This window comes from Megascapheus bottae, chromosome 7 (assembly GCF_031878675.1).
Source record: "Megascapheus bottae isolate mThoBot1 chromosome 7, mThoBot2.hap1, whole genome shotgun sequence".
In the NCBI taxonomy this organism is placed as follows: Eukaryota; Metazoa; Chordata; class Mammalia; order Rodentia; family Geomyidae; genus Megascapheus; species Megascapheus bottae.
The window spans coordinates 66431610-66454843 of record NC_143515.1 but is presented as its reverse complement, the minus strand read 5'-3'; the positions used below and the strand labels follow the sequence as shown (position 1 = coordinate 66454843).

The following is a 23234-nucleotide window of genomic DNA, read 5'->3' as shown; positions in this document are numbered from 1 at the left end:
TCCCCTGGCCTCCCTTCACCCCTGCCCTTGCCCGCAGCCATTTCCCAGAAGTTCCATGTGTAGAACCCCAAACCCACACATCCGCCGCATACCAGCGAAACCCACAGTGAGCTTGTGTGTTCGAAGCTCCCCTCTGGGAGAGTCTAGGTCTAGGTCTTCAAGAAAGGATTACACATCATTATGTGCTTCGTATCTCTTATAAATCTGAAGCAGATCCGAGTCTGCTGGGTCTACTGTTGAATCAGAACTAAGACTTCCCTTTAAAATTTTAAATTAAAAAAAAAAAAAGCAGCTCTTCTAGGCTACCATGGAAGGTAAACTTTCCACCTGCAGATGACATGAAAGAAAGCCTTTAGGAGGGCTACAGATTTCCCAAGCTGTCCTAAAACTCACTGACCACCGCCTGAAGGACATCTTCAAGATGTGTGTATATGAGTATGTGAACTTGTGCACAATCATGTTAGGGCTTAAACTCAGGGCCTTGTGGTCTCACTTGGTTTTTTTGGCTCAAGGCTGGTACTCTTCCACTTGAGCTACGCCTCCACTCTCAGCTTTTTGCTGATTAATTGGAGGTAAGAGTCTCTAGGTTATGTCTTCTCAGGCTGGCTCTGAAATCTGAGGATCAGATTTCAGCCTTCTGAATGGCTAGAATTACAAGCATGAACCACTGATACCTGGCTTCAAACTCATTTTATAAAGTAAAAAGAAAACCTCAGGCCCAGAGGGTAATCTGGCCAAGGGTCTACCCCTGGTTAAAGCAGTGTAACTTATTCTTCTCATCTACGTACTATATTCCATTTGGGATGAGAGACAGACTCTTCTAGACTCTGGGAAAAAAGAAATTTTTTTTAAAAAAACCAGAAGCCGGGCACGGTGGCTCATGCATGTAATCCTAACTCTTCCAGAGACTGAGATCTGAGGATCAAGGTTCAAAGCCAGCCTGGGCACTAAAGATCCTCTTATCTCCAATTAACCTCTAGAAAATGGCAAGTGGGGCTGAGGCTGTAGGGGTAGGGCAGTAGCCTTAGGCTGAAGAGTTGAGGGACAACACCCAGGCCCAGGGGTAGGGTGGTAGCCTTGAGCTGAAGAGCTCAAGGACTGTGCCTTGAACTGAAGAGCTTAGGGACAGCGCCCAGACCCAGAGTTCAAGCCCCGTGACTCCCCCCTCCCCCCAAAAAAATCCAGAAATATTCTTCACCTTCCAGAACTTCCTGCACCTAGGTCCCTGCACCTAGGTCAGCAAGTCTTTATCAGCCTTGAATGGATCATTTGGCTTAGTGCCTGGGAGAACAAATTAAAATTGGTGTCTTGGACTTTTACTAAGGACAGCAGAAAAACAAACTGATAGAAATGATGCGGGAAATAAGACAGGAAAAACTGCATCCTGAAGGAAGCTGAGGAAGATTGAGAAGAACACTAGCGCTTTATCTCTGACTTGTGTGATATTTTCAAGGAAAGAACAAAAGGCTAGGGTTAGGCTTCAGAGTTAGGAGTCTGCAAGGAAAAGAGACTGGACCGAGTCCATGCTGCTAAAATATTGCCTGGTAGAAAGGTTGAAAGGGGGAAAATGTATGCATTTGGGGAGCAGTGAACTTTGACTCAAGATTCCTTACAAGTTTGAGTTCCTATCTTGGTTGATTCCCCTTCTCTTTCCTATATTCAGTCCTTTGAAAAGGAGTGCTAGACATTGTTGGTGCCCCCTACTGTCCTGTCCCTGAAAACATTGAACTCTGAGCTCAGTCAGTGTAGGCTGAAATGAATGAGTTAGTTGTCTAGTATGGCATGGGACTCTTGGAAATTCCCATTTTTGCTCTAGTGTTCCAGTGACTTAATCTTTTCTTGGTTTCATCAGTTATCTCTAATTGCTTTGGAAATTTGTGCCACTGCCATCTTTTCTCCTACCCCTGCATCCTTTCCAACCTTGGTGTCCAGTGAAGCCTGTTTTCCCATTATCAGGCCAGCAGTGGGAACTCTCCTCCCCAGTGACCCTGGAGCCACTGATTTATTTGTAATCTCACAGACATTCATTTCAGCTTCTAGTCTTGGCTATTAATTACAAGGCTAAATGAAATGTTACTTACTGGAATTATTTCAAAGCCAGCATTTTTGAGTTGACATAATTAAACTGTTACAACAGAATTTTTCTTTAACTACAGGGGGCAAAAGAGGGAATGAGTAGTAACTGGGTAGTGACAAGATGGTTGAGATGTTTGCTGTTGTTGTTTTTAGGTTGCCAGAGGGCCCCTGAAGGGAGAGAAGATGAAGAATAGAGAAGAAAACGTATAACAGCAGCCAGGGCAATCTGGAAGGGAAGTGGCCAGGCTCCCTGCCAGAGCCAGGGACAAAGATACAAGCCTCCACAGACAGATTCTTGAGATCAGGATCCCCTGTGAACATTTCCTTTAAATCTCCCTTTGTGCTGGTCCCTAGACCTCTCAGGCTCAGGCACAGATTTCTACTTCTCTTGGTTCCGGTGTTTATTTTCACCATATGCACAGACATGTCTTGCAGCCGTCAGGGTCATATTCTGGGTCATCAGAAGCAGAGGCAGATCACCCACAGGCATGCGGAAGATTTGGTAGCATCCATTCTAAATATCATTTTATAAATGGTTCCTAGAATCCGGGTCCTCATTTCTAACTGTCTTATGGATATTTGTTTCATCTTACTCTCATCTTTGGTTGGGGATATGGCAGGTAGTAGATTGCCTGCATAGCAAGCACAGCATGAGTCTCTTTTTCAAATCCTAATACCTCAAAACAAAAACTTGCTTCTCTTTTCTACCTCCCCATCCTGGCTTAAAACCCTGGAATTTTCTCTGGTGTGTCATTTTATCTGGTCCCTCACTACCTACACAGTCACCAAATAATCATAACTTCCTCTTTTTTTCCATGATCATTATTACCATCCAAGCCAGTCTGTATCACTTTGTAATGTAGAATCTGGAAGGGGTCCTAGACAGTGAACATGCTTCCAATGATGACATGGGATTTGCTCAAAGTTATAACTAGTTGGTTTGAGACTATATTCTTTGGTCCCTCACACTCTATTACTTGCTGACATATCCTTTCCTTTCCCCTTTCCTTCTTCTTTCTTCTTTCCTTTCCTTTCTCCTTGCCTTCCCTTTCCTCCTTTTTTTTTGGGGGGGGGGCAGTCCTGGGCTTTATGAATGCTAGGCAAGCATTCTACTACTAAGGCACATTCCCAGCCCCCTTTCTTTCTTTTTGTTGGTTCTGGGGCTTGAAATCAGGTCCTGGGCACTCTCCCTGAGCTTTTTTGCTCAAGACTAGTGCTCTACCACTTGAGCCACAGCTCCACTTCCAGCTTCTGGGTAGTTAATTAGAAATAAGAGTCTCTCAAACTTTCCTGCCTGGGCTGGCTTCAAACCACAATCCTCAGAGTTTAGCCTCCTGAGCAGCTAGGATTACAGGTATGAGCCACGAGTGTTGGGCCTGTCATCTCTTTTCTGTGTATGGCTCTGCTTCTCTACTCTAAACCTTGCAATCCAATCTTATTACCTGTCATTTGAGCCTTTCTGTAATTTGCCCACAATCTGCCTTTCTTGATTTTTGCCCTACTTGGTCCTGACACACAGAAAAGCTAACATATCTTGAACATTTACCATGTTCCAAGTACTGTTTAAAATGTTCCACATATATTAGCTTACTTAATCCTCACAAATCTAGGATAAAGGCTATTCCTATTATCTCTGTATTCTAAAGAAGGAAACTGGCAGCCCATACTCCTTGACAGAAATCTCTGCCCTTCCTAGGTCTCTGTTTTTTGTTCCCTCCCTACTACCCAGCACTATTCAAATTCTGTCTTTTCCGGCAGCTCTTCTCTGACTACCCCAGCAGCCAGCTGTTTCTCCCTTCCTCTTAGCCAGAATACACATCATCCCTTTGTCTTGGCCTCTTGGCAGTTGATCTGTCCTGCCTTCTGGTGATTCTCTGCTTAGGGACTATGTTCTATTCTCTGACAGTCTGACTTGTTTCTTCGTTGACAGTGACTGAGACTTAGCTAGGACTCTGTGACAGAGGCAACATCACAGTGCCAAGCACCTTTGTGTCTCTGTCTAGTACCTCTTGTCCACTTGGGAAAGCCTGGTTCAGAGCACAGCTGAAGGAGAAGGCCAGGCTTACAGGTCAGATATTTTACCAGGAGCTTTCATGCCAAGCTGAGGGCTCTTGGCTTGCTGAAGAGAGGGGACTGGCCTTCAGGCCAGGAAGTAAAAAGATCTAACTTATCACTACCACCCCGCCTCATTTCCTGATTCCTTTCTTCCTTTTCTGTTTTCTCTGCATTTCTTGCTTGCTTCAGTGGATTCCATCTTTTTCTCTGGCCCCACAGCTCTCTTCTCTCCCACTTTTTTCTCCTGAATCACTGACTTGGGTCAGTGTTGTTTGATTTGTACATTAGAGGACACTGACTTTCTGTGTAACTTTCTGTGTCACTTTCCCACTTGGGGCCTCAGTGTTCACATCTCTAAAAGAGGCATATGGACCAGATATGGAGGAAGGTCTTGCTGAGCTCTCTGCACTCATTCCCCCCGCCCCCACTACACACACATATAGTCTTGTCCTCCCGCTTTCCTTTTAGGCTCCCTCCCTCCTTCCCCATCCCCTCCCATGGGAGGTTGCCCTGGCCCTGGAGACCTGAGACTCTGGCTCCTATTCCAATCCTAGTCACCAGTCCTGGGCCTCCAGTCCAGCTCTGGCCCTGGCTCCATGTATCCTGTCTGAGAGCCTGGCCCTAAGCCCTAGGCAACTCCACGTTTCTCTGTTTTTCCTTTTCCCCCCTCTCCTCTCTCTGTCTCTCTCTCCTCTCCCTCTCTCTCTCTCTCTCTCTCTCTCTCTCTCTCTCTCTCTCTCTCTCTCTCTCTCTCTCTCTCTCTCTCTCCCCCCCCCTCAGAGTTAACAAGAAGCAGATGTGGCGCACGATGGTTGGAGAGGTGGGGGGAGGAAGGGGGAGGCTGGACCGCCAGCCAGACAGGGGGGGAAGGGAGGGGAATGAGAGAGGAGGGAGGAGGCTGGCCGGTCCCACAGTCACTCTTGTGCCTTGAACAGCCACAGGGGTAAAGCCTGTCACCCCCCCAGGATCTGGTCATTAGGGAAAAGGACAGGGAGACCAGAGGAGGGCCAGCTGGGGCCAGGGGGTGGAGGCTGGAGGCTCAGGAAACAACATCTGAGAAGGGCAGGGACCAGGCACAGGAGGCCAGGGGCCCAGAGAACAGACTCCCCTCAGAAGTGCAGAAGAGGAGAGCGGAAGGAACCAAGGGAGGGACAGACAGGAGCCTGAGAAGGAAAGAGGAGGGGGAGAGGGGTCAGGCCCAGCCGCCAAGGAGGAGGCGTGTGGCTGGGCCTGTGTGGCTGGGGGCTGTGGGCCTTGGCTTCCTGCAGGGCAAAAGGCTGGCCCAGCCTTCGGTCCCCTGGAGCCTTGGAGCAGCGGCATCCCCGGGCCAGGCAGAGGCACTAATTGTCAGGACGGGATGTGCCTCTGAGAGCTAAAAGGAGTAACCCATCATGGCCCCCAGCACCCTTTGGAGCTACTACCTCTGCTGCCTGCTGACTGCAGCCGCCAAAGCCGCCAGCTACCCTCCTCGAGGTTACAGCCTCTACACAGGGGGCAATGGGGCTCTCAGCCCTGGAAGGCCCCAGGCCCAGAACGCTCCCCGGCCGGCCAGCCGCCACAGGTAAGAGGGTGCCGCAGCCCAGGGGGGAGGTGCCGCTGGGGGTGTGCGGGGGGAAGAAGTATGGGTAGGCAGGCTACCTTCCTTGGATTTACTTCTAATGCAAGAAAGTGGGGAGAGACGAAACCAATCTGTCAATGCCCATCTTGTTTTAGACTATGTTCCAGGACCCAAGTGGCCTACACGGGGTGGGGTGGGGGGGAGATCAGCTCCCACCTCCTTCCTATGGGGACCTGCATTTTAAGGGTCCAGGAAAAAGACTCTCATCAGAATGGGCCTGGTGCCAGCTGTATGCCAGCCCTGGGTCCTCAGGCAGACCTTCTTTCCTTTCCTAGGGCTTCCCTGCCCCATGCAGTAGTCTATAATTCTAACACCACTCCTGGTCTGCTGCCTTTAGCGCTTCAGCCAGCTGCAGATCAAGGGCCAGCTTGAATGAGGCCAAGAGGGCAGCACTGCAAACCCCAAGAGGGGAAGAGCTCCTCATGGTTTATTCTCTACTTAACCCTGGACAGTACTCTGGCCTACTGTGTCCTCTTCCTGAGGTGGGAGAGCTATAGCCAGAGGATCATCCACAAACACACAGCTGGCCAGTTACCCATAGAATGACCAGTTGAGACAAGCATTTGTATGCCTTTAGAAGTAGCCACGAGTACATCCATGTGTACTGACTTCTCTCAGTCATGGTTTCCCATTCTGTACTTCCCCCCATCTTGAAAAGTCTTTATCTGCTATGGCTAAACAGGAAGGTGTAGGGGGTGAGGGCTGCCCCTGCTCAAGCTCTGGTTCTCACTGGTCCTTGGAGGCCCTTTGTCAGACCCTCTGGTAACCTCTGAGCCCTTGTCTGGGGCGAGTATCTCTGGTCCTTTTTGGCCCACATAGGGTTGTGTCTACAGGAACTGGTGTGCTTATGTGGTGACCCGGACTGTGAGCTGTGTCCTAGAAGATGGAGTAGAGAGTTTCGTCAAATCAGACTATCAACCCTGCAGCTGGGGCCAGCCTCAATGTCCCAGAAGCATCATGTGAGCCCCCAGCATGGGGAAATGGGGACGTGGTGGGAACTCTACAAAGGCAGAAGGCTGCTGGCCACTGAGGGAATTTGTACAAAGCTGATACCAAGGGACAGGACAGGGCTTCAGTCAGAGCCATTTTGAGGAGATACTAGGGCAATAGTTTGACTGATGGGATTTTGATGGTGCAGCCCCCTTGCTTCTGGCCCCCAGGCCTTCTCTGGGACAGGTCAGGTTCCAGCACATGACAAGGGAAGAAAGAGCAGAGATTTGACTCCTGGACAAAAAGCTGATAGCTGTCAAATGTACTAGCCAGAAAGGGGGACCCTGCATGAAATGCAGTCGTTGCTCACTAGCGGCTGCTAATCTCTGAGATCAGGGACCAGGGTCACTGCATGGAGAGAATAGACTCCCCCCTCTACCTTGGTCAGGTATCGAAACTTCTTCCGTCCTCGCTACCGTGTGGCCTACAAGACAGTGACAGATATGGAATGGCGGTGCTGTCAAGGATACAGGGGTGATGATTGTGGAGAAGGTCCTGCATCAGCCCTGGGGCCTGCATCTTCTACTCCGCACCCCAGGCCCCATCCTGCCCGCCCCAACCTCTCTGGCTCCAGTGCAGGAAGCCATCTCAGTGGACTAGGGGGAGAAGGTGAGTGTGGGAGTTGCTGGCAAGGAATGGGAATTCTGAGTAGAAAATCTGCTATAGGAAAACTATTATACTGTAAGTCAGAGGGAAGAGAGCCAGAATCTAGTAAAGGAGATCCCTGAGATTGCAGTGTGTGTGTGTGTGTGTGTGTGTGTGTGTGTGTGTGTGCGCGCACACACAGCTTATCAGAGTAAGACTAGAAATGCAGAAAGACCCAGACCAGATGGGGAAAGAAGGCAGAAAAAGAATGTGCTCACACACGCCCACATGTGGCCAAGATCCATCCTAGCTGGGAACTGCTGCAGTAGGAAAGAATTCCTTTGGGAAGCTCTGTCTATGGAGAAAACAGTGGAGACTACAAGTCCTAGGATGCACTGCCTTTGACTACATATCCCAGGCGCCTTCATGGCCTCTGGGGACTGCAAGTCCCAGAATGCAGCAGTGCTTGTTGCTTGTCTTCAATCCCCTGTGTACACCAGGCACACTGGATGTGCTGCTTTTCTGACAAAGCGATAGCTACAGTATAATTAGGGAAACAGGAACTTCTGGCTAACTCGAACTATCCAGCCAGAATTCCAGCAGGCGTGTCACACAGCCTCTTGTTTGTCCCGGTGGTATTGTAGGGAAGTGTGCCCAGTCACTGCTACTGTGTAGTGTCCAGAATGCCTCTCTCACACTCCCATTTTTTCCATTTGATAGTCCCATGGTAGAAGATAGCGCCATCTCATTTCCCAGAAGAAATGACAATATCCATAAAGTTAAGAGACACTGTGGACAAATAGAAAGGGCTTGATGGCAAGGCAGATAATCTGGATTTGAAATTTGGCTTTGCCATTAGTTACATTTGTAATCTGTGGCCAACTATTTAACTCTTCTCTGTTTCCCAAGCCATCAAATGAGAAGAGTAAGAGTTCTTCCTGGGGAGAAGCTGTTGGAATGTGGAGCCATAATCCAAATTTGGCCTACAGGAATTCAGTGAATGGACTTTTCTTTCTTTTCTTGCCCAAACTGTCCAAAGGGGAAGTAGAGGCAGTGACGCCTTTGAGACTTGCTTGAGTTAGGATAAACAGAGCCTAGGAAGTAGGCACAGGGCTTGGAGATTCAGTCGCTCTGTGTTCTTCCTTTTCGTCTCTTCAGGTCCTGGGGAGTCAGAGAAAGTGCAGCAGCTAGAGCAGCAGGTCCAGAGCCTGACTAAGGAGATGCAAGGTCTTCAGGGTGTCCTGCAAGGGCTGAGTGGGCGCCTGGCAGAAGACGTGCAGCGGGCTGTGGAGACGGCCTTCAATGGGAGGCAGCAGCCTGCAGATGCAGCTGCCCGTCCTGGTGTGCACGAAACCCTCAATGAGATCCAGCACCAACTTCAACTCCTCGACAACCGTGTCTCCACCCATGACCAAGAGCTGGGCCACCTCAACAACCATCACAATGGTGGCAGTGGTGGCGAAGGCAGTGTCCTGGCTCCAGCCCCCGCAGACCCCAGTGAGGAGCTGCTCAGGCAGCTGGAGCGGAGACTGCAGGAGTCCTGCTCGGTGTGCCTGGCAGGACTGGATGGCTTCCGCCAGCAGCAGCAGGAAGACAGGGAGCGGCTTCGGTCACTGGAGAAGCTGCTGGCCTCTGTAGAGGAGCGGCAGCGGCAGCTCATGGGACCTGCCATGGGTCGCAGGCCCCTTCAGGAATGCTGCCCTCCAGAGCTGGGCCGGCGACTGGCAGAGCTGGAGCGGAGGCTGGATGTAGTGGCCGGCTCTGTGACAGTGCTGAGCGGGCGGCGTGGAACTGAGCTGGGAGGAGCTGCTGGGCAAGGGGGGCACCCACCAGGCTACACCAGCTTAGCCTCCCGCCTCTCGCGCCTGGAGGATCGCTTCAACTCTACCCTGGGTCCCTCGGAGGACCAGGAAGAGGGCTGGCCTAAGGAACCTGGGGGCCTGGTCCACTGGCTGCCTGCAGCCCAGGGTCGATTAGAGAAGCTGGAGGGGCTGTTGGCTAATGTGAGTGGGGGGCTGGGTGGACGCTTAGACCTTCTGGAGGAACAGGTGGCAGGGGCTGTGCAGGCATGTGGGCAGCTCTGTTCTGCAGTCCCCAGGGAGCAGGACTTGCCAGCCAGTGAGATCCTCAGGGCCCTGGAGCGTAGAGTGCTGGACAGTGAGGGCCAGCTGCGGCTGGTGGGCTCGGGTCTGCATAAGGTGGGGGCAGCAGGGGAGGCCCAGCAGATCCTGCTGGAGAAACTGCAAGGGGTGCTGGACCAGCTGCAGGAGCGCATGGATGTACAGGAGGAAGCAGTCGCAGAACTCACGACGCGGCTGAACCTCACAGCTGCACAGCTGGGCCAACTGGAAGATCTGTTGCAGGCCCGTGGAGATGAGGGCTGTGGGGCCTGCAGTGGTGTCCAGGAGGAGCTGGGCCGCCTTCGGGATGGCGTGGAGCGTTGCTCCTGTCCCCTGTTACCTCCGCGGGGCCCTGGGGCTGGTCCAGGTGTCGGAGGACCAAGCCGTGGTCCCCTGGATGGCTTCAGTGTATTTGGGGGCAGTTCAGGCTCAGCCCTTCAGGCCCTGCAAGGAGAGCTGTCTGAGGTCATTCTCACCTTCAGCTCCCTCAACGACTCACTGCATGAGCTCCAGACCACCGTGGAGGGCCAGGGTGCCGACCTGGCTGACCTGGGGGCCACCAAGGACAGCATCATTTCTGAGATCAACAGATTGCAACAGGAGGCAACAGAGCACGTTACAGAAAGTGAGGAGCGCTTCCGAGGCCTGGAGGAGGGGCAGGCACAGGCTGGTCAATGCCCCAGCCTAGAGGGGCGATTGGGCCGTCTTGAAGGAGTCTGTGAGCGGCTGGACACTGTGGCTACGGGGCTGCAGGGACTGCGTGAAGGCCTTTCCAGACATGTAGCTGGGCTCTGGGCTGGGCTACGGGAAACCAACAGCACCACCCTAACACAGGCCGCCCTGCTAGAGAAGCTGCTAGGAGGCCAAGCAGGCCTGGGCAGGCGGCTCAGTGCCCTCAACAGCTCCTTGCTGCTCCTGGAAGACCACCTGCAGCAGCTCAGCCAAAAGGATTTCACTGGTGAGAGCAAAGGGAGGCAGAGCCGCCACTGCCTTCTTTCACTTCCTTAATCTCCTCCTGATTCTACCAAGCGCAAATTCTAGTCCCAGGCACTTTCCCAGGAGTCAGTATATCCAGAGAGAAGATACAAGATCCTCCTTCCTCCCTCTGGCTGCTCAGACCTGGGGGTGGAGGTGCCACTCAGAAACCAATATATTCCCACCTATTCCACCCAGTTTTGTCATCTATAAGAAACTCTTTTTATGACTCAATTTTCTCTCCATAGGGCCTTCAGGTGAGGCTGGGCCCCCAGGGCCTCCCGGAGTCCAGGGGCCCCCAGGCCCTGCTGGTCCTCCAGGACTTCCAGGCAAGGATGGACAAATGGGACCCATTGGACCACCAGGTATGTGGGCATGAGACCTTTGTTGTATAGTCAGAGTTGCTACCTACCTGGGCAGCCCTAGAAATGAAATTCTACTCTCTGATCTGATAGAGAAGGGGGAAGAGGTCAGAAATTTGGGGGTTCTAATATTTGGCAGTAGAAAGAGAAAAATGTGACTAGGATCTGAGATGGTTGCTGTATTCCACCTTTGGATATACTGGCTCTACAGCTGTCCTGAAGATTAAGGATGAGACATAGGGCTGTCTAGAATGTGAAAGGCTGAAGGCTAGGGCTCACAGCCCAGCAGTTCGAATAGGCCCTCCCCATTCTTCCTTTTCTTGGTACCCCATTCCAGCTTTGAAATCCACCTAGCACTTAGGAATTGAAAGAAATTCAGCAGCAGATGTTTGCTGAGTGACTTGGTGACAGCTGCCCCGCTTCTCACTGTTCCCTTGTCTCTTCCCATAGGTCCTCAAGGTGAACAAGGTAAGTTCTCGTTACATTCTGGAGAGAACAGTGGAACTCATGGCTGGAAAGTGGAAACCTTGGGCTGCCTGTGTAGAGGGACAGGTGGGGACGGGCGGCTAGCCAACTGACTGACCTACTCTAACTTCTACCTTACATCAACCCAGGAGAGGAGGGGGCACCAGCAGTCTCTGTGCCCCGGGTGGCATTTTCAGCTGCCTTGAGTTTGCCCCGATCAGAACCAGGCACAGTCCCCTTCGACAGAGTCCTGCTCAATGACGGAGGCTACTATGACCCAGAGACAGGTGAGTGAGGGAGGTACGGGGCTGAGTGCTTGGGGAAATGGGTACAGCAGGACAGTGATAGAGTGTTATTTTTGCCTCTTCAGATGACATGAATCTTTTTAATCTCTAGCTTAAATGACACAGACTCTCCTTCACTTGACTCTTTCTTATCCCAGCTTTAGCTGAGGAAATGGGTTAGAAGAGGAGGACTTTTCCCTCCCCAGAGGGGAGTCTGTTTTTGTCCGGGTCCTATTTTAAGTGTCCTGGGGTGGGCTGGAGGCATGGTTCAGCTATAGAGCATCTGCCTGCAAGCCTACACAATTGGGAGTTCAAACCCTTGTACTGTCAAATATATATGTTTCTGGGGATGTAGTTCCTTTGTTGAACATGTATAAGGCCCTCAGTTTGATCCCCAACATCACACACACACACACACACACACACACACACACACACACACACACACACACACACACACGAGGGAATGACACAGAGGGAGAAAAAGGAAAAGGAAAGAGAGGGTAGGGGAATTTCCCTATAGTTTTCCATCTAATTAAAAGGTACAAGGAAGTGAAACGATGGCTCAAGGGGTAGAGCCGTAGCCTTGAGCTGAAGAGCTCAGGGACAGCGCCCAGGCCCAGAGTTCAAGTCTCACGATCGACAAGACCCCTCCCCGCGGCCCAGGAGGGCCCCCTAAGGTCTTCCGGGCCCTGCGTCTCCCCGCTGATGGCCGTTCCTGCCCCCAGGTGTGTTCACCGCGCCGCTGGCGGGACGCTACTTGCTGAGCGCGGTGCTCACGGGACACCGACACGAGAAGGTGGAGGCGGTGCTGTCCCGCTCGAACCTGGGCGTGGCCCGCATCGACTCCGGGGGTTACGAACCCGAGGGTCTGGAGAACAAGCCGGTGGCCGAGAGCCAGCCCAGCCCGGGCGCCCTGGGCGTCTTCAGCCTCATCCTGCCGCTGCAGGCCGGGGACACGGTCTGCATCGACCTGGTGATGGGGCAGCTCGCGCACTCGGAGGAACCGCTCACCATCTTCAGCGGAGCCCTGCTCTACGGGGACCTGGAGCCTGCACAGGCGTAGGGCCAACCGCAAGTCTCCACCGCCCGGAGGGGCCGCCCCACGCGCGGGGCCCGCGGGCCCGGGGAGCCGGCGCCGATCCTCGCACCCTTCCTCCACCAGCCTCCAGACCACTTCCCTGGCTCATCCAGGGCGTTCCTGGCCCGCAACGCCACTGTCATTCTAAACTATTCAGGAATAATAAAGACACTTTTTCCTTTTTCTTTTTACAAAAACATACGTTCTGCCCCAGACAGAAGCCCACCAGCCGGGACCGGACAGCCTGGCTGGAGTCCCCACGCCTCCCACGGAGCTCGGCCCCTTCAGTGGGGCGGGTCGCGCCGCTTCCCCCGGGGGCCGCTAGGGGCCGCTGCTGCGGGACTTCTGGCCCCGCCCCGCAGGCTCGGGGCGGTGCGGGGCACCCAGCGCGTGGCCGCCGCGGCCACACCCTGCGGCCCTGGAGCAGGGCCACCAGTCCCCTGGTGGGCGCAGGCCAAACGGGGCCGGGCTGTGCGCGGCCGCTTTTCCTTCTCGGGTGGCCGGGCTGCGCCCAGGGGCGTGCCGGGCTGCCGGGCTGACAGGTGGGGCGTTGCCGTGCCTGGCAGCCCATGCTCTGCGGCTGCGGGAGGAGCTCGGCCCGCCCCCGGGGAGGAGCCCCGCCGGGGAGGCTGGGGAGCCCGGGCCGCCGCAGTTCACAGGAGGCAGAGCCCCGTAGGCCGCGGTCAGCCCTGCGACGAGCAGCCTCATGGAAGAGAAGCAGATCCTGTGCGTGGGGCTGGTGGTGCTGGACATCATCAATGTGGTAGACAAGTACCCAGAGGAGGACACGGACCGCAGGTAGGGGCGCCCAGGCCCCTCGGAGACCCCAGGGAGCCGCTGCAACTTGCCGCCAAGATTGCAGGGTTGCGGAGCCAGAGGCTCAGCCTGCAGGTGCTCTCTGCCAGAGAAGCCTGGGGACTCAGCCCGAGCCGAGAATGGAGGCCTTTAAAAACCACGGGAGAGGGGCCAGGAGTGTGGCCTAGTGGTAGAGTGCTTGCCTGGCAGGCAGCAGCCCTGGGTTCGATTCCTTGGTACCACATACACAGAAAAAGCCAGAAGTGGTGGCTGTGGCTCAAGTGGTAGAGCTCTAGCCTTGAGAAAGCCCAAGGACAGTGCATATATATATATATATATATATATATATATATATATATGTATATGATGGGGGCGGGGGGGGGGGGGGAGAGGCAGACAGGGAGAGCGGGAGAGCACCTTGCTGTGTAGTAGCCACCGCTGGCTTCAACTCTATCCTGTCTTAAACCTCCCAAGTGATGAGATCTCAGGCATGAGCCACAGGGCTAGGCATGAGCCACAGGGCTAGGCGCCAGCCCAAGCTCTGCTCAGCGGTGTTAGCCACTTCCCTATCTCCATCTCAGTCCCGGGGATGTGCGGGCTGTAGTGACTGCAGTATAACCACAGTAGGTAAGAACAACAATTCCAAGTCTCAATACTTGCCTATCACCAACTATTATTACTTCTGATTTATTTTACCACGTGTGTGATCCCACCCACTGCTGAAAAAAAAGGATGCAAGGTACTTTATAATGTAGTTATAAGTTATATAGAGTGAGATTGTTCTAGGGCACTCAAACACTGATTCCTGAGTTTGCCTATATCTCAGGACTCAGTAGAACTACAAGTAAACCTGGGGCTTCTCTAGATTGGAATAGAACTGGCTGGCCAGGAGCATGGCCTAAGGCAGAATGCTCTCTTGGGATCAGCCTGCCAGGGCTACAGGAATCCATCTTGTGCTTTGCAGGTGCCTGTCCCAGAGATGGCAACGTGGAGGCAATGCATCCAACTCCTGCACCGTCCTCTCCCTGCTTGGAGCCCCCTGTGCCTTTATGGGCTCACTGGCCCATGGCCATGTTGCCGAGTGAGTCCAGGGGGTGACCTACTTGGGGGGGTTGCTTGCAGGGTGTAGGAGCAGGTGGGTCAGGGAGAAGAAGTGAATGATTGCTGAGCCATCAGAAATGGGTGGGAGGAGCCTGGCGCTCGTGGCTTAGGCCCGTAATCCTAGCTCCTCAGGAGGCTGAGATCTGAGGATTGCAATTTGAGGGTAAGAGATTCTGTGAGATTTTTGTCTCCAATTAACCATCAGAATACTGGAAGAGGAATTGTGGTAGAGTGCCAGCCTTGAGCAAAAAGCTCAGGGACAGCACCCAGGCCATGAACTCAAACTCCATGATTAACAAAAAAGAAAAAGAAAAAAAAAAAAGAAGAAGAAATAGGGAATGCAGTGGAGAAAGACTTCCTGGCCCTCAGGACAGCAGTGTGCTGTTGAGGAGTGGATGCTACTCTGAAGGTTTCTTTTCCATAGCTTGCAGTGGAGCTGCTCAGGCATTCCTACCTCCTTCCTCCCTTTGCTTCCTACAGACTCTGCGATGGACTTGACTTTGCCCTTCTCATGTCCTTTATCCCGGCTGTACTTGAGGCAGAAGGCAGTTAGGGACATGCTCTACCCATCCTCCCTCAGGGACAGGCAGCACCCAGGGTCCCAGGGCAGAGGCCTGGTTCATTTTCCAGTGGAGGGGCAGGGCCAGTGTTCATGTCCTCATTATTCATTGAACATCCCTGCTGAGGACACCCAGAAGCTATGTGCCAAAGCTAGGTCCAGAACCCTCGCCTCCCAGCTCACTGTGGAGCCTACAACCCATAAGTGGCCCATGTGCTTTCTCCATGTTAGCTGCTTCAAGGGCCCTTTGACCCCTGGCTCTGCCAACTCAGCAAGCACTTATCGGGAGGTGAGGCCCACACTTTGCCCATTGTGGGCCCTGGGGCAGGTGGCTAGGTTACTGGTCTGTGACACAGCCCTTTGAACCTTGATTGAGGGGGTTGCTGCCAGAGCACGCCACCTGAACCCCAGCCAAACTCCATGCTTTGATGAACTGGCACAAAGCAAATAGGGGCAGAAAGTCTGCCCTGGAGATGGGACAAGAGGGACTTGGAGACAAAGGCTCTCTTAACTTGTCCCTTCCCTCCTGGCTGGAGGCAGGATTTCAGCTCTTGCTTAGGGTAGCAGACTTTCCTTTATATAACCATCATGTTGGTAGGTGAACCATTTAGAATTCCTATGCGTTTGACAAATATTTAATGAGCACCTACCATGTGCTAGACACTGTGGGTACAAATGTTATCTGATAAGCAGAACCGTATCTCAGATACTTGACCTCTAGTTCTAGGCTTGGGGCCTACACCCTTGTCCTGTTTTGGAGCTGCTGGAAATGGTTCCTATGCTTGTAGGGAGGCCTGGGGCAGACCTTGTAGTGCTGCTAGCTCAGTCATTCTGAAGGGACAGCCTTGGGTTCACTCTGTATGGACTCGGTCTATACAGAGGGACCTCAGCTGCTACAAGCCAGCTCATTGCTCATCAGCCTTCTGGCTTTGGGAGGACAGGGCAGCACTCAGGCCTACTAGGACGGCACCACTTCCCACCCTGAAGGAATTGTAGAGTGAGGGACACAGTGGGTCTGGAAGGGACTCCAGAGAGGACATGCCCTGGGCATGAGCATGCAGAGGCAGCTGGGAGGGGAGCAAAGTACCACCTTGGTAATTATTAATTCTGTTTGAGCCTGGCATGAAATAGGCCACAATGCCCACATCTAATTATTTCAAACAAGACAGAAGTTCTAGGCCTTGAATTTACCCAGGTCTAGCTTTTTGAGCAAGAACAAATTCTTTCCAGCCTGAATGTAACTGAAAGACAGAGTCAGGACCTAAAAGAATGGCTTTCCCAGGGGCTGGGAGTTTGGCCTAGTGGTAGAGTGCTTGCCTAGCGTGCACAGAGACCCAGGTTCAATTCCTCGGTACCACCTACACAGAAAAAACCGGAAGTGGTGCTGTGACTCAAGTAGTAGAGTGCTGGACTTGAGAAAGCCCAAGGATAGTGCTCAGGCCCCAGGACTGGCAAAACAACAACAACAAAAAAGTCTTTTCCAAACTGGACCCTCGTGGTTCATGCCTATAAGCCAAGTTACTCAGGAGACTGCACTCTATAGGATCTTGGTTCTGAACAAGGCAGAAAAATTCATTGGATTTGATCCCCAAAAGAGCCAGCAAAAAGCAGGGCTGAAGGCATGGCTTAAATGGTACTGTACCAGCCTAGCAAATGTGAGGCCTTAGTTCAAAACCTAGCGCCACAAATAAATGAACAGTAACAAACATCCCTTCCAAGTCCTAGCTCTAGACCCTGGGACTGCACCTCCCGAACCCAAGCACAACGCAGTCTGTGTTGTGGCAAGCCTCTGCTCTGCTTGCTTCACCGACTCTAGTGTCCCCAGCACCTAGCTCTCAGTTTCCCCAAATGTTTGCCGAACTGCCCTTCCCCTGGGTTGCCCCACCCTGGCAGTTTTGTCCTGGATGACTTCCGCCGCTATTCTGTGGATCTGCGCTACGCGGTCTATCAAACTACAGGCTCCATTCCCACTTCCACTGTCATCGTCAGCGAAGCCGGTGGTAGCCGCACCATCCTGCATGCCTACAGGTTTGTGCATCTGTCTGCTCTCTGCCAGCTACTAGTGCCGCCACTCAATCCCAGGACTGGACTCGTCTTCTCCCAGAACCTCCTCCCCATGCCTGGGGAAGATCCAGGCCACGTGTAGGCTCTAACTTGTATCTCCTTGCCCTCCCCTTGGCTCGGGCTCCACCCGAAGCTTCTTGGTGGCTGACTTCACTCGGCGGGGTGTGGATGTGTCTCATGTGGCCTGGCAGAGCGGAGGGGACACCCCTTGCTCTTGCTGCATCGTCAACACCTCCAATGGTTCTCGTACCATTTTGCTCTACGACACGTAAGGCACCTGGCCTCGCCCTGCCACAACCCACCAATCAGTTCCCTCGCTCACTGTGGCGGCCAGTCCACCGCCCCTCCCTCGTGGCTTCCATATGCCAGAAATTGCCCCAAGCGAGACCAGTGATTTCTGAATTGCTTTCAATTGGGGGAGAAGTGAGGTGGGAGGGGTGGCTTTGGTGAACATCAAGGATGGGAAGGCAGGTGTGTACAGGATGTAATTGTTGATGTGATTCCTCCATAATTAGTCAATCAGCAGCTTGGGGTGGGATATGTAACTTGACCCATATAAGTCCCCAAAGGGCGATCAGACCACTGGGATCTCCAAGGTCAGTCCTCCAGTTGCCAGCCTGCAGCATGGCACCAAGGAGCTGAGGTTGGAGTGTTCCAAACAGATGACGCCCCAAAGATCCCACCGAGACGAAAACAAACACACCACACACCAAACGTGCCATGCAGTATTTGTAGTCCTTGCTGACGGAGAAGGAAGACCAGGACCACTATCATGTGGGAGGGGGCATCTATTCAGATACCCGAGTGTGAGCTGCCACCCTTCAGATTAAGTGCAGGGGTTCAGTTTGCTGAGAACCTAGTACATGACAGGGAGGGCTGGAGCCTGCTGCCCCAGGATTCTGGCTGTTCTTACTGCCTAGCATGACCACACTGGACCTGAGGGAAAGGACAAACCATTCTAGAGCAAGTGTCAGAATGCTGGGCTCTATCCCAAGACACATGCGGTCACATGTATGTGCCAGCAGTGACCGTTTATCATTGGCGAGCCTATTAAGTAAGGATCTGCAGCACCTGCTCGAGAACATCATGTGGGCAGTCACAGCATGGGAGTGGAATTCCAAGGAGAAACGTTTCCTCTGGTCTGAGTCCAGGTGTATTCACACACATACTGCAAGGCTACAACTCCCAGCCCTGGGTACCAGTGGAACAGCAGCCTCAGAAAGTTCCCAGTCACACAGCTGGGGACAGAACCTGGAGGGGAAACAGCTATGATAAGTCTCTGGACAAGGAGTTTGGGGGAGCAGATCTTTCTTTGGGATTCTGCCCCTAGACTAGCCAAACATAAACTGTCTTCAAGTGACAACTTTGTCCTCAGGGAGCTGCCAAACTCAGGACAGTGTGTTCTGGCTGTCACAGGCAAGTTCACAAGGATGGGACACCAAAAGTAAGTGGGACTAGAACAAGCAAGCACCTGGCTGGGGCCTTATAGTTTGCAGAGGCACTGCACACTGGGAGCTGTATGCTGCTAGCAAGAGGGATTCTGGGAAATGTAGTCCCTGACACTCTTAAGTATTCTGGGACATTGTTGTCTCCTAGGCCAAGACAGCTAGTCCCCAGCAACTCAGGAGACACATTAGCCAGCTGGGATAGACTTGTCCAGAGCTTATCAGGAGAACCTTATGCATCTCAGCTTCCTGCCATGCTGCTGGCAGCACTACTAGGTCCAGGGTCTTTAGCCGCCGATTAGAAAACCTAATGCTGGTTGACTTCACCATGCGCCTTCTCTATCCCTTACTGCTTGTGGCTTAGGAACCTGCCAGATGTGTCTGCCAAGGACTTCGAGAAGGTTGATCTGACCCGGTTCAAATGGATCCACATTGAGGCAAGCTCTGTTCTACCTGTGTTTGGGGGGCCTCAGCCAGGCTGACTCAGCTTCCTAGTAAAGGGAATGAGAGCCATCACCCCAAGAGAGAAGTCTTGGAGTCTGGATAAGAGAAAATCCTAAGAAATCCTATCACTGTTCCAATCCTAGCACTGTCACTGAAATTATTGTCAGAAAGTCATCTCTCATTAGATGTGACAGCAATCTGCCTGTAATCCCAGTCAGAGCTCATGAGGCTGAGGCAAGAGGATTGTGAGTTGGAATTTGTCCTGGGATAGATAGTAAGACTATCTTAAAAAGCCAGAAAAGAGATTGGACATGGTGGCTCAACATAGTGAAGTTACAAGAAGCCTGTAATCCTAGCTACTTGGGAGGTAGAGATGGGCACACATAGTTTGAAGTCAGACTGGGCAAAGAAGCTACTTAGCCTCCATCTCAACAAAACTAGATGACATATACCTGTCACCTAGCTACTTGGGAGGGTTAAAAAAAACACTATAAAATAACCTAAAAGCAGACCACTGGAATTTGTTGCTCAAGTGCCTACCAAGCATGAGGCCCTGAAAGAAAAAATGGAAAACAGTAAAAGGGAGAGAGGCACAGAGGAAGGAAGATTCTCTTTCTGGATATATAGCTCAGGCTGGCCTTGAACTCTTGATCATTCTGCCTTAGCATTCCCTGGTGCTAGGATTACAGGCACCCACCATGACAATCATATTCTTTTATTTTGATCAAAGCTGGTGAATAAGGCCTCCAGGGTCCAGTAAGAGCCCTAAAGTTTTGTAGCTTAAGATGGGGTTCAGTCTAGCTCCTCCCCCTCTACCTGCTCTCTGGGGATGAGCTCCAGGAGCCAGGCACTTCCTGAGCTAGCCCTCTCCTGCCTCAGGGCCGAAATGCATCAGAGCAGGTGAAGATGCTGCAGCGGATAGAACAGCACAATGCCAAGCAGCCCCCGCAGCAGAAGGTTCGGGTGTCCGTGGAGATAGAGAAGCCCCGGGAGGAGCTGTTCCAGCTGTTTGGCTACGGAGAGGTGGTGAGTACAGAGCACAGCGGCCCCTTACTGCACTCTGCTAACTTAGCTCTTAGCGGGGCTGGGGGCAGGGGTCCTGCCTACTTACCAGGCTCGCAGTTGGCAGCTCTTGGGTAAGAATGGGTGCCCAGAGGCCACAGGCATCTTCCCTCGGAGCCTGCTTTCTTCCTCTGCAAAGAATGGGCATCAGGCTTTTCCCTGAGATTCCAAGACTGTTACCTGTGAAGTGTGGGTGGCAGCCGGTAGACGTGAGGGCAGGGCAAGGTGGAGATTTGCACAGGTGGTTTGGGCAGGGCTCAGGGCAAGTGGGATCTAGTTTACCCCAGCCTCGGGCCTTGGTGAACAATGTAAAACTACGGATGCCCGAATCAATTTCACTGTCTTTCTCTCTTTCTTCTTCTCTCTTGCCGCTCTCTCCTTTCCCTCTCTCCTCTTGTCTTCCCTCTATCTCCTCCCCTCTCACTCCTCCTCTCCCCACTAGTACTGGGCTTGAACTCAGGGTTTGAGCACTGTCTTTTAGTTTTTACACTCAAGACAAACATTCTACTATTTGAGCCACAGCCCTACTTCTGGATTTTTGCTAGCTAATTGAGGATAAGAGCCTTGTAGATTTTCTTGCCCATAGTGGCTTTGAGTTTCAGTCCTCAGATCTCAGCCTCCTTTCTATCTAGGATTAAGCCACCAATGCTCAGCACCCTCTCATTCTGTCTCTCTTTTTTTTTTTTTGCCAGTCCTGGGCTTGAGCTCAGGGCTTGAGCACTGTCCTTGGACTTTCTCAAGGCTAGAGCTCTACCACTTGAGCCTCAGCACCACTTCCGGCTTTTTGCTATGTATGTGGGGTACCGAGGAATCGAACCCATGTCTTTCTGCATGCTAGGCAAGCACTCTACCACTAGGCCAAACTCCCGGCCCCTCATTCTGTCTCTTTTGCTCTCTTTTCTCTCCCTCACCCCCCCTCTCTCTCTTTCTCTCTCTCTCTCTTTCTCTCTATTTAACTGGTAAGAGTGGAAGCCAGGTCTTCTCTAATTTCTCACCATGGCTATCTCTAGAGAGTCTAGTGTACAGCGGTGTTAAGAACATTCTAGAGAAACTTGGGATGGGGGGCGTATTTGTGTAGGGGAAACAAAAAGCTCACTCCAGAGAGCTGACACTATGTAACTGGGCAGGGCTAGATTTCACCACAAGATGGCGCTCCAGACCCACTCTGGTTTTTCAATTCCCTTACAATTAGAACAACTGGAGCAGGGTTGGGTGTTCCAGTTTCCAAGGCTGTGTTCTTCACAAACATGAAATTGTGCTCCTGTGAGACAGTGAGATGCCAGGTGGAGCTTTATGCGGCTATATTGAGGGAAGCGGTGTTATTTCATGGGGGTCAACCCCAGGTGGTCGGCGGTGAGTGTTGATGTGGCTTCCACTCTCTCGCCCATGCCCCACAGGTGTTTGTCAGCAAAGACATAGCTAAGCACCTGGGGTACAGGTCAGCCGCGGAAGCCCTGAGGGGCTTGTACAGTCGTGTGAAGAAGGGGTGAGTGGGGAAGTCCCCCTAGGGACATGCAGGGGTGGCAAGCCTCTCCATCAAGGGTAGCCCACTGGGCGTGGGGGTGGGCTGGCCTCTGGCTAAGTGGACGCCTTTCAGGGCCACACTCATCTGCGCCTGGGCTGAGGAGGGCGCTGACGCCCTGGGCCCCGATGGCCAGCTGCTGCACTCAGATGCCTTCCCGCCTCCCCGGGTAGTGGACACTTTGGGGGCAGGAGACACGTTCAATGCTGCCGTCATCTTCAGCCTCTCCCGGGGTGAGTGTCGCAGCGGGTCCTCACAGGCCCGGGCCAGCCCGTGTGGCACAGCGCACTGACCCGGCTGCTTGCCCCCTCTGCAGGGAACAGCATGCAGGACTCACTCAGGTTTGGCTGCCGCGTGGCTGGCACGAAGTGTGGCCTACAGGGGTTCGATGGCATTGTGTGAGAGCTGTGTGGCAGGGGCTTGGCGCCTCTCCCCTGGAGGCTGGCCTCACTGCCTGCCATTGTCTGCTCTCCATCCAGCCCTGCTTCCCAGGCAGATGGGAAAGACTGCTGGTGTCCTGTGTCCCACCATATCTCCTCCTGCGCAGCCACAGAGCAAATAAATTTATTTCCCCAAGCCAGCTGCTTCTGGCCGTCTGTCCTTGATGTCCCTCTTCTCCCCCCCCTCCCCATTCTCCAGACTAACCTCCCCAGCCAGGCTCAGAGAGTGGATGTCTCAGTCACGGGACAGGAAGTACCCCAGCCTTGCTGCCAGCTGTCCTCAATCTCTCTGGTGACAGCAGCTCTGGGTGTGGAGAAGAGAGGGAGACCTTGAGCTCTTCTCTGGGGACAGACAGCAGCTCATCGCGCAGCCAGCCTACGGAACAACCAGAAGCTATGAGAAAGGCTTCCTAGGCCCTGTGCTGTGTAGACTCCACAGGAGCCAAACATCAGGCAGTGGGCAGGAGCCTTCTCTGTGGTGCCCAAATTCCTTTGCTGTCCAAAAATCCCTTCTCCATTGGACTTCCCTAGAGCTCAATGCCCCACCCTCCCTCTGCCTACCTTTCAGCTAAGTCAGTACCTCCTCCACAGAGGTACTCAGATACAGAGGAGGGGAGGGTGGAGTGGAAGGTGAGCCCAAGTAACATGATCAGAACTTGAGCCATGCTGGATGCTAAGAGGCTCACGCCTGTAGCTAGTCAGGAAGTTGAGACCTGGATCATGGTTCAAAGCCAGCCTGAGAAAAGTCTGCAAAACTCCATCTCTAGTTAACTAGCAAAACAGAGGTGTGGCTTAAGTTGAATAGCATCAGCCATGAACAAATAAGCTGACAGTATATGAGGCTCTGGGTCTAAGCTTCAATACTTGCACACACACACACACACCCCAAAAAATGCATGGGCTTTAGAGTCAGATGCAGACCTGAATGCAAAGCTCCAAGCCTCTCCTTTATTTGGGGTGTCAGAATACATTGCTCAGTTTATTGTCCTCAGTTTCCTCATCTGTCAAAATGACATCTCAACTTGTCAAAACTAGGGCACCCTAGTTTTGCCTGTTTGTAGAATTGTGGTGAGGATAAAAGCCAGAGGTTATATGGCATGCTGGCATGAGTTGTCATTAATATAACTGGTGACAGGAGGGCAGATGCAGGGTGACATGGATGGTCTGTCTGAGCGGCAGGAGGCGGCACTG

At 52.7% G+C, this 23234-nt stretch overlaps 2 protein-coding genes across 6 annotated transcripts; both read left to right on the top strand.

Moving 5' to 3' along the window:
* Positions 1-5166: 5166 nt before the first annotated feature.
* Positions 5167-12793, top strand: Emilin1 (elastin microfibril interfacer 1). Of its 2 annotated transcripts, none has more exons than XM_090337310.1 (8): positions 5167-5692; positions 6583-6708; positions 7128-7348; positions 8483-10402; positions 10668-10784; positions 11232-11249; positions 11396-11533; positions 12259-12793. In XM_090337310.1, exons 1-8 carry the CDS (start codon positions 5523-5525, stop codon positions 12594-12596), a joined length of 3048 nt encoding a protein of 1015 aa, XP_090193436.1. In that variant the 5' UTR covers positions 5167-5522; the 3' UTR covers positions 12597-12793. The 2 variants fall into 2 exon arrangements, with proteins under 2 accessions (XP_090193436.1, XP_090193437.1); XM_090337311.1 differs by having other exon boundaries at positions 5638-5692; positions 6569-6708.
* A 285-nt stretch (positions 12794-13078) lies between these two features.
* On the top strand, positions 13079-22183 carry Khk (ketohexokinase). 4 transcript variants are annotated; one of them, XM_090337309.1, is made up of 9 exons: positions 13079-13409; positions 14371-14487; positions 16960-17094; positions 17264-17398; positions 18940-19012; positions 19899-20045; positions 21479-21567; positions 21679-21836; positions 21920-22183. In XM_090337309.1, exons 1-9 carry the CDS (start codon positions 13318-13320, stop codon positions 22003-22005), a joined length of 1032 nt encoding a protein of 343 aa, XP_090193435.1. In that variant the 5' UTR covers positions 13079-13317; the 3' UTR covers positions 22006-22183. The 4 variants fall into 4 exon arrangements, with proteins under 4 accessions (XP_090193435.1, XP_090193433.1, XP_090193432.1 ...); XM_090337307.1 differs by lacking the exon at positions 17264-17398 and having other exon boundaries at positions 13186-13409; XM_090337306.1 differs by lacking the exon at positions 16960-17094 and having other exon boundaries at positions 13192-13409.
* Positions 22184-23234: the final 1051 nt, after the last annotated feature.